Source organism: Lepus europaeus, chromosome 16, assembly GCF_033115175.1.
Source record: "Lepus europaeus isolate LE1 chromosome 16, mLepTim1.pri, whole genome shotgun sequence".
Taxonomy (NCBI): domain Eukaryota; kingdom Metazoa; phylum Chordata; class Mammalia; order Lagomorpha; family Leporidae; genus Lepus; species Lepus europaeus.
The window spans coordinates 27,556,676-27,569,281 of NC_084842.1; the positions used below are offsets into that span (position 1 = coordinate 27,556,676).

Here is a 12,606-nt window from a genome sequence, read left to right on the forward strand (position 1 = left end):
CGATAAATGTTATACATGCAGGAGCAATCAAAATCCAGCTAGCTTATGAACACAATAGTGCCCACTTTCCTGCCCTGCTAAAAGAAATGGCGTAAAATCAGAGGCACAAGGAAAATTTTAAATTGGGGTATTGCGTAGTTTCTACTATTTCCCCCCTCCTTTTCACAGTTAATTGCTGAAAATTTAGAAGGATAAAGATGATTGAAGAAATCTAACTACTTTTTTAAAAAGACATTTATTTATTCGAAAGGCAGAGTTAGACAAGTCTTTCATTCGCTGGTTCACTCCCCAAATGGCCACAAAGGTCAGAAGTGGGCCCATCCGAAGCCAGGAGCCAGGAGCCAGGAGCTTCTTTTGGGTCTCCCATGTGGGTGCAGGACTTGGGCCATCTTGTAACTGCTTTCTCAGGCCATAGCAGAGAGATCCGGATCAGAATTGGAGCTGCCAGGACTTGAACCAGCACCTGTATGGGATGCTGGAACTGCAGGCGGCAGCTTTACCCTGCAGGGCCACAGTGCCAGCCCCAGAAGTCTGACTACTTAAAGATGGAACATTTTTATGGTTTCTCCTTTCATGAAGTCTTTGGCATGGACGTTACAGCAAGTAAAAGCATTTATGGTTTTACCTAGGGAGTTCTTGTGAACTTAACCAAAAACTTTCTTTTTTTCCTTCTTGTTGTTCTGTAGCCTTCCATTTATGTACTCCATTACCTTGAAGGAAAACAGCTTGAGTTTCAAAATAATTTATTAACATTATAATACAAGAAATATAGTCTGAAAGCTGGAGTTATTTACAACAAAACAGGTGCTTGACAGAAAAGTTACACATATTTTTCTTTTTGATTTTTTTTCTTTTTAGATTTATTTATTTGAAAGATAGCACGATGGTGCAGGGGAAGGGAGAGTCTTCCATCCACTGGTTCGCTCCACAAATGGCCACAACAGCTGGGTCTGGGCCACGACAAAGCCAGGAGCCAGAAATACCATCTGGGTCTCCCACGTGGGTGGCAAAGAGTATAAGCACTTGTGCCGTCTTCCACTTCTTTCCCAGGTGCAGGGAAGCTGAATTGGAAGTGGAGGAACCTACACTCTAATATGGGATGCTGGCTTTGCATGTGATGGCATAACCTGCTGCCCCTACAACAAAGACCCCTTCTTTTTGACATTTTTGTCTAAGAGTTTCTCCAGGGTACCTATCTTCAGAATGACTTTTTAAAGATTTATTTATTTATTGAAAGTCAGAGAGTGAGGAGAGACAGAGAGAAAGACAGATCTTCCATCCACTGGTTTACTTCCCAAATGGCTGCAATGCCTGGGGTTGGGCCAGGATGAAACCAGGAACCAGGAGCTTCTTCTAGGTCTCCCACATGGGTGCAGGGCCCCAAGCACTTGGGCCATCGACTGATTTCCCAGGCGCATTAGCAGAGAGCTGGATCGGAAGTGGAGCAGCCGGGACTAGAAACAGTGCCTATATGGGATGCCAGCATCACAGGCAGAGACTTAACCCCCTGCGCCACAGTGGGCCCACCCACTTAAAAAATTTTTTTTTAACTTGAAAAGGCAGAGTTACAAAGAAAATGGGGGAGAGACAGAGATCTTCTATCTGTTGGTTCAATCCCCAAACCATGGCTGGGGCTGGACCAGGCTGAAGTTTCATCTGGGTCTTCCCTGTGGGTGCAAGGGCCCAAGCACTTGGGCCATCTTCTGCAGCTTTCCCACATACATTAGCAGGAAACTGGATTGGAAGTGGAGCAGCTGAGACTCCAACTGGTTCTCATGCAGGATGCCTGTGTCGTAGGCAGCGTCTTAACCCACTACACCACAACACGGTCCCCAGCAGACATTCTTCATAGGTCAACAATCTCATCAGAAAGAGATCTGATCTTTCCTGATAGTTTCTGCCAGCTTCCCGAAGTTCTCTTGGGAATTAATTGGTTCTAATGGGTCACAGGCTAAATATTCTGACTGTACAGGTTTGAGTCATGTGTCCACCCTAAGAACAGTAAAACAGCTACGCAAGGAAAACACAGTCAGTTAAGGAGTTTACACTCAAGGAAATGGAGATAACAGTAGGAACAGAAGGATTTCTCTATACCAGAAAATATGTTAATTAAAAATTGGGCCAGCATTGTGACACACTAGGTTCAGCTGCTACCTGTGTTGCCAGATGCTGTATTAGAGCTCTGGTTTGAGTGATGGCTGCTCTGTCTCTGATCCAGCTCCCTGCTCATGTGCCTGGGAAAACAGCAGAAGATGGCTCAAGGACTTGGACCCCTGCACACACATGGGAGGCCCAAATGAATTCTGGGCTCCTGGCTTCAGCCTGGCCCAGCCCTGACCATGGTGGCCATTTGAGAGAGTGAATCAGTAGCTGAAAGAGCTCTTTCTTTCTGTCATTCTGCCTTTCACATAAACAAAATAAATCTTTAGGGGCCACCACTGTGGCATGAAAGGCTGGGCCTCTTGTTGCAGGGCCAGCATCCCATAGGGGTACCAGTTCAAGCCCCAGCTACTCTACTTCCGATCCAACTCTCTGCTACTGCACCTGGGAAGGCAGCAGAAGATGGCCCAAGTCCTTGGGCCCCTGCACCCACATGGGAGACCCAGAAGAAGCTCCTGGCTCCTGGCTTCAGATTGGTGCAGCTCCAGCTGTTGTGGCCATTTTTGGGGCGTGAACCAGCAGATGGACAACCTCTCTCTCTCTCTGTCTCTCCTTCTCTCTGTAACTCTGCCTCTCAAATAAATAACTCTTTTAGAAAAAAAAAAAAGTGGGTGACAGATGCAATAGGAATGTTCAAGAAAAATCTTGGGAAGCCAAAGGAAAGGAGTGCATGGAGCTTAGTGGTGAAGAGTATCAATTTAGGAGTCAGACATTCCTGGTTTCAGTTCTGGCTCCACTATTTAGCATAGCTGTGGCCCTAGGCAAATTGTTTAACTTCTCTGAACTCTGCTTTTTATGCATAAGATGGGAGATCGGGACACAGACTCCTATGAATTACCAAGAATATTTATTGAGATGTAAACAAAGTTCCATAGTTTATTTTAATCTGTGAATTTTAGAAACCTTTTTTAGGTTTTATTGAGTAACATTTATACAGTTTTAATCATGTAACTGTTTGTTTAAAAACTTATTTATTTATTTGAAAGGCAAAGAGACCAAGAGGGAAAGAGATGGAAGAGAGAGAGAGAGGGAGAAATTCTCCATCAGCGGATTCATCTTTCAGATGCCTACAACAGCCAGGTCCGGGCCAGTCCAGAAGCGAGAGCCAGAAATTTCATCTGGTCCCCGACGTGAGTAGCAGGGGCCTATGTTCTTGGACCATCTTCTACTACCTTCCCAGGTACATTAGCAGGGAGCTGGATTGGAAGCACCTGGGACCTGAACCTGCACTGGGATATGGGACACAGGGGTCACCTTGCTTGCAGATCCCATACCTGCTGGGCAGCTCATTATCCGTCCCCATCTCTTTCCTTCCCCTTCCTACCCCTCCCACTGCTGTCTAGCCCTGGAGGTAAGGGTCAGGAGGGCATGGGGCCCCTCCACACAGAAACGGACTGGCAGTCTCATTCTCTCGGTTCCCTGTCTATGCTCCCTGGATCTCCCACGTGGGTGGCAGGGGCCCAAGCACTCAGGTCATCTGCTGCTGCTTTCTTAGATCAGAAGCAATATGGAATGCAGCAGCTTAACCTGCTGCACCACGATGCCTGGCCCGAGAATTTCTTTTCTGAATATGAGGTAGACTGGTTCTTTATCTGTTCTTCTGAACCTGTTGCTATTATAGCCTTCCTGGACTTTGACCTGTAAAAGTAAGACTTCGCCAGCCTCTTTCGCCTTCTGCATTCTGCCTGTGTTGCAAAAGGCAGTCATCACAGAATGGCCCCCCCATCACAAACACTGTCAGAGAGTCATAAAAGTTAGAGCTACCATCTGGAATCCCCTGAGAAAAATGGGAGAGACATTTTTAGTCATGTTTATCAAAGCCCCCTCAGAAGTGTCAAACTGAAATAAGTTTGACTTAAAGTTGTGTCAGTGCCCGGGTGAAAAAGTTTGCCCCTAGCAACCTCTGTACTGGTGCGAACTGTACCCTAGCTTGATGTGTAAACAAATTGTAACCTAACTTAAGAGCATATCCTTGTAACCAAGCAACTGAGTCTCAGCCAATCATAGCAGTTTAAATTCCAGCCAATCAGAGGCTGCAGGCTGCCAAAACATAACCATGTAAGGCAAATACCCATCACAGCCAGTCTTACTGCATGTGGCTTCTTTTTCTCTGCTGTGAATATAAGCCGTGCAGGTGGTGGGGTGAGGCATTCTGAACCATCTCGGTCTGGAATGCTGCTACAGGAGTCTGGAACCTTTCTCTTGCTCAAGCACACTGGTCTCAGTTTTTCTTCCACGGGTGGTGAATGTCCAGCCCATAGGCCATATATGGTCCGGGAAATCATTTGGTCTGGCCCTGCCAAGGCAGCAGTAGACAGGACTTGAAATTCAATTAATCTATAGCAGGCTAATTTTTATGATGATAGTTTTGCATGGCCCCAGAATGCTATTACAAATATCCAAATGGCCCTTGGCAGAAAAAAAAGCTCCCCACCCCTGTATGCTCAAACTAGAGACTACTATTAATTTTTAATAAGCAATTTCTTGAACCTCACAGAACGAGTAGAGTAGGTTTGTGGAAAATTAGCAAGCTAATAAAGAATATCTGGGTCAGTGGAGTCGTTGCTTCTTTCCTTCCTTCCAGCAAGTATCTATTAACTCTCCACAAGGCCAGATGGATGAGGCCAATGTCATAAACTATAATGTGGGGAAGTAAGGCAGAAAAGAGTTCAGCAAGTGTTCTAAATGAGGAGAATGTGTGAAATCCTTTGATGGGCTATCAAAGACAACTTTTCTCCTTTTCCATGCAACTGTTGCTTGAATAAGGATGAGTTTTTAAAAACTTCAATTAATTTTGAGGAAGGAAACAAAGTAAGTGTTTTTCTTCTCACCAGGGAAGGCAATTTTGATGTTAAACACCTCATTGATAGTGGTAATACTATGCAGTTAATTTTAAAGATGGGAACAAAAGAAGTGTTTTCATTCTCACCAGGGAAGGCAGTTTTAAACACCTCATTGAGGGTAGTACTGCCAGGCTCATTTGGGGCTTATAATAGCTTTTCTAGACAAGACAATACAGAAGACACAGGGTGAGATCCACCAGCACTTAGAGGAGTGTTCGCCCCCACCTACCAGCAAAAGCACATTTTCTCCATTTCCTGAAAGGAGTGTGAGAGTCAGTGCAATCCAATTATTTTCACAATGCCGAGCCCCATGAAAATGAATTCAGAAGCTTACTCCATTGATTTCAGTGGGACTTGGTAAGGTAAAATTAATTCCACAGGGCTTTGATACAGAATGAATAGAGTAGGGAATTTATGTTCACAGTTGTTTATTTTTCCAAGGTAGAGGTTAAGAGGATGAGCATGTTTCTTTTATCACTGACATCTGCAAGTAGAATTAGTAAACAGAAAGTGAAAAACAATGGAGTTGTATTCCCTCATGGCCGTCAACTTGTTCATTTTTGCAGGGGAGAATCTGAGGGCACTTCTCAGTGAGCGAGTGGGTGTTTTGTGACAGGAAACGCTTGATGGGTTTGCACTGTCATGCTGCACATGGCCTCAGTGACTTTGGGTCCTGGGTTCTGGGTCTATTATCACTTCTGATTGTCTTGAAAGACAAGAGACCATCATGAAACTGAAACTCATATAACATAAAAGGAGGATCCAGCCTCTTGCCTGCCTCTCTTAGCCCAAGGCTTCTTAGCCAGTCCTTTATCAAAAGGAACTCACTGACTTGAGGGAGTGATCCAGCTGGCCTTACAAGATTCTTTTTTTTTTTTTTTAATATTTATTTGAAAGTCAGAGTTACACAGAGAGAGCAGAGGTAAAGAGAGAGAGAGAGAGAGAGAGAGAGAGAGCTTTCATCTGCTGGTTTACTCCCCAGTTGACTGCAACGGCCGGAGCTGTGCTGATCTGAAGCAGGAGCCAGGAGCTTCTTCCGGGTCTTCCACGGGGGTGGGTACAGGGGCCCAAGTCCTTGGGCCCTCCTCTGCTGCTTTCCCAGGCCATAGCAGAGAGCTGGATCAGAAGTGGAGCAGCCAGGATGCGAACCCGTGCCCATATGGGATGCTGGCACTGCAGGCGGCAACTTTACCTGCTATGCCACAGTGCCAGCTCCTACAAGATTCTAATCATTGGTCTCAAGGGGTCCTTCTTATAGATAAGAATCTCGATGGCCAGTGTTGTCCTGGGCTGGTTTGTGCAGGGGAATTCCAAGTCTGTGCCGAATGTAACTGCTACCTTAACCTCCAGACCAACTGGAGCCCACGTGGCCATCATAAATTCCCTAAAAAGTGCAGCATCCCTGCCCAATCAAAAGAAGGTCCTGAGCACCACTGACCAACCAGGAACTTGGACACAAGCTGATCATGCACCTTCAGTCCAATTTCAGTATAAAAGAACCTTTACCCCTAACTCCTCAGAAAGCCTGGGAATTAAGCAACAGCTGTTTGGCTCCTTGCTCTTCATTTTGCAATAAAAACCTACTTGACTCTGCCACTCTGATGTCAGTGATCGGCTTTCTGCGCGTTAGGTGAGCAGACCCAGTCTGAGGTTTCTGGAGCAACATCCCCAACTAATGTGGGGTGTTGTTCGCCAACAATAAATGCTCAGCTTTTTGGGAAAACAAATTTTATAAAGAGATAATAGGAAAAAAACTGAAAAGTAATTCAATGCCAATTACTCACTTTTAAATTCTTTACTCCCCTTATGACATCATAGATTCATGGGATTCTTTTTTTGGGCAGGCTGTTTTACAAATCACTGAGGCGGTTTTCTCATTTTAAGGAAACGTGAGATAGGTCAGGAATCCAAGGCTCAGAGCGGCCATTTAGCAATGACTGACATTTCATTTCTAGGCCAGCATTCTTTCCACCAGCCCTGGTTTTGAGAAAATAAGTGGTTTACCTACTAACCACTTGAAGGATCCAACTCAGGCACACACAAAAATCACTTTCAAGGTACAAGTTCTGGCCAGCAGACAGAAGATCTCTCTCTCTTTTTCTTTCTCTCTGTTGCTCTTCCTTTCAAATAAATAAATAAATCTTAAAAAAAAAAAAAAACCGTTAGGGCTGGCATTATGGCACAGAGGATTAGGCCGTCCTTTGTGATGCTGGCATCTTGTATCAGAGCACCTATTCAAGTCCTGAGTGCTCCATTTCTGACCTAGTTCCTTGTTAATTCACCTGAGAAAGCAGCGAAGGTGGTCCACATGTTTGGGTCCCTGCAGCTATGGGGAGATCCAAATGAAGTTACAGGCTCCTGGCTTCAGCTTCGCCCAACCCTGGCCATTACATCCATTTGGGGGAGTGAACCAGTGGATAGAAGCTCCCGCACTCTCTGTCTCTCTGTCACTCTGCCTTTTAAACAAACAAAACTTAAAAAACCCTTTAATTACATTATTATGAATGAATTCTGAACACTTACTACAAGCAAGAAGTTGGTTTTGAACATATGAAGGAAAATTTTTCTAAAGAAAACATGATAAAGCAGTAAGGCAATGTTGGCTAAGTGCTCTGGTATTGGAATATTAAAAAAAAAAGTACAGTAGAAATATAAGGTATATTATTCTATTTATTTTATCCCAGAGTAATATAGATGATATTATATTAGCTTTTACAATATTAGGCCATTTTTTCTCTGGATATAGCAGTATCACTCCCCAAACAGCTGAGAATGAGTTTCAATAACCTGAAATGTTCATATAATTTTTTCTGTGAACTCTGTCACATTACTGTCTATAGAATCAACTCTTGAATGTTTTAGTTTCCCTCAGGGTTAGCAAGAGACTTCTCTGAGCCTTCCCAACTCCCAAGAATCCAAGGGAAGTTTCTTATTGCTCTAGGCTTCAGTTCTTTATTAGCTCTCAGTGACTCTGCTCAACACTCCACTCCCGTGCCTCCTTTGATGTCTCAGACATTCCGCCTGGCAGGCGATGCCAGAGCCCACACCATACACCCTCGAGGCAGAGTGCACAGGAAACGATGGCCAACTCCACCCCCTCCAAAACATATCCCTCCAGGTCTTTCTCACAACTCTGGACTGGGATGGGAGAGAGGTGGCGAGGGAGTAGGGAGAGGGGGGTGGGAGGGTGTGCTATGTTTTCCCAGGGGATGGCACTGAGCAGACCCTGAGGTCCCCTGCACGGTCAACAAACCCTCAAGCTCACATCTGCTTCTGTGGGCTGGCTAAGCCACCTGTTCTGTGCAAAGCCCTGTGTCCTAAGGGCAGAGGCCCTTTGCCCCACCCTCCCACACCCAGCCCAGCCCAGCCCTGCCCTGCAGAAATGCTTCCAAGTCCAAGAGCAATTCCACATCTGTGTACAAAACCCAGCAATGCGGGCTGGTGTTGTAGTGCAGAGAGTTAAGCAGCTGCCTGCTATGCCAGCATCCTATATGAGCACCAGCCTGAGTCTCGGCAGTTCTGCTTCTGATCTGACTCCCTGCTAATATGCCCGGGAAAGCTGTGGAAGATGGCCCAAGTACTTGGGTCCCTGTAGACACATGGGAGACTGGATGGAGTTCCAGGCTCCTAGCTTTGGCTTGGCCCTTTCCTGGCTGTTGTGGCCATTTGTGGAGTGAACCAGTGGATGGAAGATCTTTTGCTCTCTATCACTCTGCCTTTTAGGGAAATAAAAACAAGTCAAAAAAAAAAAAAAAAAGAATAGAAATCCAGGGACAACTGTCACTCCCATGCCTCAGGGCACCAGAAGGGACAAGAGCTTTGGCCAAAACTGCCTCTGACTTTTTAGGATATAACTCTGGAGAAGCAGTCTACTAGGCCGGTGCCGTGGCTCACTAGGCTAATCCTACACCTGCAGTGCTGGCACCCGGGTTCTAGTCCCGGTCGGGGCACCGGATTCTGTCCCGGTTGCTCCTCTTCCAGGCCAGCTCTCTGCTGTGGCCCGGGAAGGCAGTGGAGGATGGCCCAAGTGTTTGGGCCCTGCACCTGCATGGGAGACCAGGAGAAGCACCTGGCTCCTGGCTTCGGATCAGTGCGGTGTGCCGGCCGCAGCGGCCATTGGAGGGTGACCTCCAATTGAAAGGAAGACCTTTCTCTCTGTCTCTCTTTCACTGTCCACTCTGCCTGTCAAAAAAAAAAAAAAAAAAAAAAAAAAAGAAAAAGAAAGAGAAAGAAAGAAAGAAAAGAAATAGTCCACTAATACCCTTTCCATGTCCTTGAAACAAATATCTGGGGCCGCTGCGATAGGGTGCACTGGGGAAGGCTTTGGCGGAAAGGTACTAATGTGCACTGTTTAACAATCAGGACAAACATCACAGCTCTCTTCATTTGTCATTTGGAGAGATTCTGCTAACTGTGTTACATTTAGGTGTGTAAAGGCATTGGCTTTGGGTTGTCATTAACTCTTTTTTTAAAAGAAGATTTATTTATTTGAAAGTCAGAGTTACACAGAGGGAGAGACAGAGATCTTCCATCCATTCGTTTATTTCCCAAACAACCCCAATGGCTGGGGCTGGGGCTGGGGCACGTGGAATTGAGGAGCCAGGAGTTTCATCCAGGTCTCTCACATGGGTGCAGGGGCCCAAGCACTTGGGCCGTCTTCTGCTGCTTTCCCAGGTACATTAGCAGGAAGCTAGATTGGAAGTGGATCAGCCAGGACTCGAACTGTCACCACTATGGGATGCTGGTGTTGCAGGCACTGCCTTAATCCACTACACCACAGCGCTGACCCAATCATTTAACTCTCAGTCTGAATGACCTTAGATAAGCATCAGCTGGTAACTGGGCTCATGTGTACAACAGAAGTGTGTAACATTTTTCTTTTTTTCTTTTCTTTTTTTTTTTTTTTTTGGACAGGCAGAGTTAGACAGTGAGAGAGAGAGAGAGAGAGACAGAAAGAAAGGTCTTCCTTCTGTTGGTTCACCCCCCAAATGGCCACTACGGCCGGCACGCTGCGCCGATCCAAAACCAGGAACCACGTGCTTCCTCCTGGTCTCCCATGCAGGTGCAAAGCCCAAGCACCTGGGCCATCCTCCACTGCCTTCCCGGGCCACAGCAGAGAGCTGGACTGGAAGAGGAGCAACGGGACATTTTTAATATAAATATATTAATACCCTGAAATGAATTTCCTCAAATCCCCCCCCCCATTTTCTTTCCATACTGTCAATAGATCTCCCCCAAGCATCTCTGAACACAATTAATCACTTTCTTAAAGACTCATAGTCGCCCTCATGAATATTACTCATTGCTCAGTGGCATAAGACGACTCAGGAGCACTCCAGGGTTGGAGGCACCTTGCGTTGGTGGGGTCACAAAGGCAAATGAGTCACTGTCTGCCTTTAGGGAGCTTTCTGTATAGTACGTATGAACAAAGACACATTTTTAAAGGTAAACAAAATATTCCTAAGCGTCAAATGAAAGCTCCAGGTGTCTAAGGGGTGTGGGGAGGGGGGAGGAGCTATGTTCTGGATCCTGAAGGAAAGCTCGGGGTTTGCCAGAACACTGAGAACAAAGGCTGAGAGGAAGACGAGGATTGGCGCTGTGGCGGGCACAGCTGCCACCTGCCAGCTGTTTGATCTCAGTGAGCTACTGAGCCTGTCCGAGTCTTGCTTGCTCATCCATAATAGGAGACGATGGGGAGACTCCCTCGCAGGGGTGCTGTGATGAAATGAGAAGTTGCCTAGCTCCTTGTGAGCATCACATACATAGTACTGCTCTGAATTGTAGACAGTCTTTATTAGATTAAGCGCTGTGTGTTGATGAGAGTTTTGAGTTGGGAGACAACAATGAGAAAGAAAACACGCATATGGAACATTTGCAAGAGAAGAATCGTTGATGAAGTATGTGGTCTTGAGTGGTCATACTTTTCTTTGTGCGTGTCTTGCCACACTATTTGCCAGCCGTCAATTCATCGAGTCTTCATGGTGTCTAGGTCTGCAAACCTAGTTGGCCTCTTTCTAGATTGTTGAAAGTGGGCTGACCAAATACAATGAGTATGTGTTGCTGTCCCCCTTTTCTTTTTTTAAAATATTATATAATGCCATTTTTAAAAAAAATAATTATTTATTTATTTATTTGAAAGGTAGAGTTACAGAGGCAGAGGCAGAGAGAGAGGTCCTCCATCTGCTGGTTCACTCCCCAAATGGCCACAAGGCCGGAGCTGGGCCATTCCAAAGCTAGGACCCAGGGACTTCTTCCAGTCTCCCATGTGGGTGCATGGGCCCAAGCACATGAGCCATCTTCTGTTTCCCAGACTATAGTTGGATCAGAAGTGGAGCAGCCGGGACTTGAACCGGCACCCGTATGGGATACCGGCACTGCAGACAGCGGCTTTACCCACTATGCTACAGCACAGGCCTCTCCTCTGCTTTCAATCCAGCTCCTTACGAATGTGCATGCTAGAAGGTGGCAGATGATGGTTCAAGTGCTTGGGTCACTACCATCCACGACAGAGACCCTGGATGGAGTTCCTGCTTCCTGGTTTTGCATGGCTGTTGCAGGCATCTGGGGAGTGAACCAGCCGATAGACTATCTTTTTCTTTCACCTTTCAAATAAAATGAACAAATTAAAAAATTTAAAAAGATAGATATAGGTGGGTAGGAGGATGGACTTATCGATAGACAATGTCTGGCCATGGCAGATTTTATAAAGGGAAAAGGAGCAGAGTAAGAACAGCATGGGGCGGGGCTGTTTTAGAGAGTGTGGTTAATGAATCAATGAATCCTTGTTTGTTTAAGCCTGTTTAAGTTCGATTTCTGTACTTTGCAACCAAAACAATTCTTACTTGATAATGTATAATATAAATTTCACAACTATATTTCAGTCAAAAGTCAGTGAACTATGAATAAGGGACTGAAATTCTCAAGGTCTAGGACCTAGATGCATTTCTGACCACTTTTTTTGTGTAAGGAAGTCATGACAGCATTTCCTTGTTCTAGGTGAAAATTAGAATGGTGATGGAACAGTGAATTCATGGACAAAATCTAGTTGCAGGGACTGGCATTGTGGTGTAGTAGGTTGGGCTGCCACCTGCAATGCTGGCAACCCATATGGGTGCTGGTTTGAGTCCTGGCAGCTCCACTTGTGATCCAGATCCCTGCTAATGCCCATGGGAAAGCAGCAGAGGATAGCTCACATGTTTCGAACCCTACACCTATGTGGGAGACATGGAGGAAGTTCCTGGCTCTCAGCTCTGACCCGGCCCAGCCCTGGCCATTGCTGCCATTTGAGGAACAAATCAGTGGATGGAAGATCTCTTTCTCTCTCTATCTCTGTATTTCTCCCTCTCTCTCTGTAACTCTGCCTTTCAAGTAAAATGAATTAAATCCTGTTGCAAAATCAAATGCATGGGGCCGGCGCCGTGGCTCAATAGGCTAATCCTCTGCCTTGCGGCGCCGGTACCCCGGGTTCTAGTCCCAGTCAGGGCACCAGATTCTGTCCCGGTTGCCTCTCTTCCAGTCCAGCTCTCTGCTATGGCCCGGGAGTGCAGTGGAGGATGGCCCAGGTGCTTGGGCCCTGCACCCGCATGGGAGACCAGGAGAAGCA

General features: G+C 46.0%; 1 protein-coding gene across 1 annotated transcript in view; it reads left to right on the top strand.

Moving 5' to 3' along the window:
* Positions 1 to 12,606, top strand: part of LOC133775053 (uncharacterized) — a 68,034-nt gene that overhangs the window by 1,213 nt on the left and 54,215 nt on the right. The window contains exon 3 of the mRNA XM_062213149.1: positions 3,147 to 3,290. Coding sequence (XP_062069133.1) covers positions 3,147 to 3,290 — 144 coding nt within the window. The remainder of the gene's footprint in view (positions 1 to 3,146; positions 3,291 to 12,606) is intronic.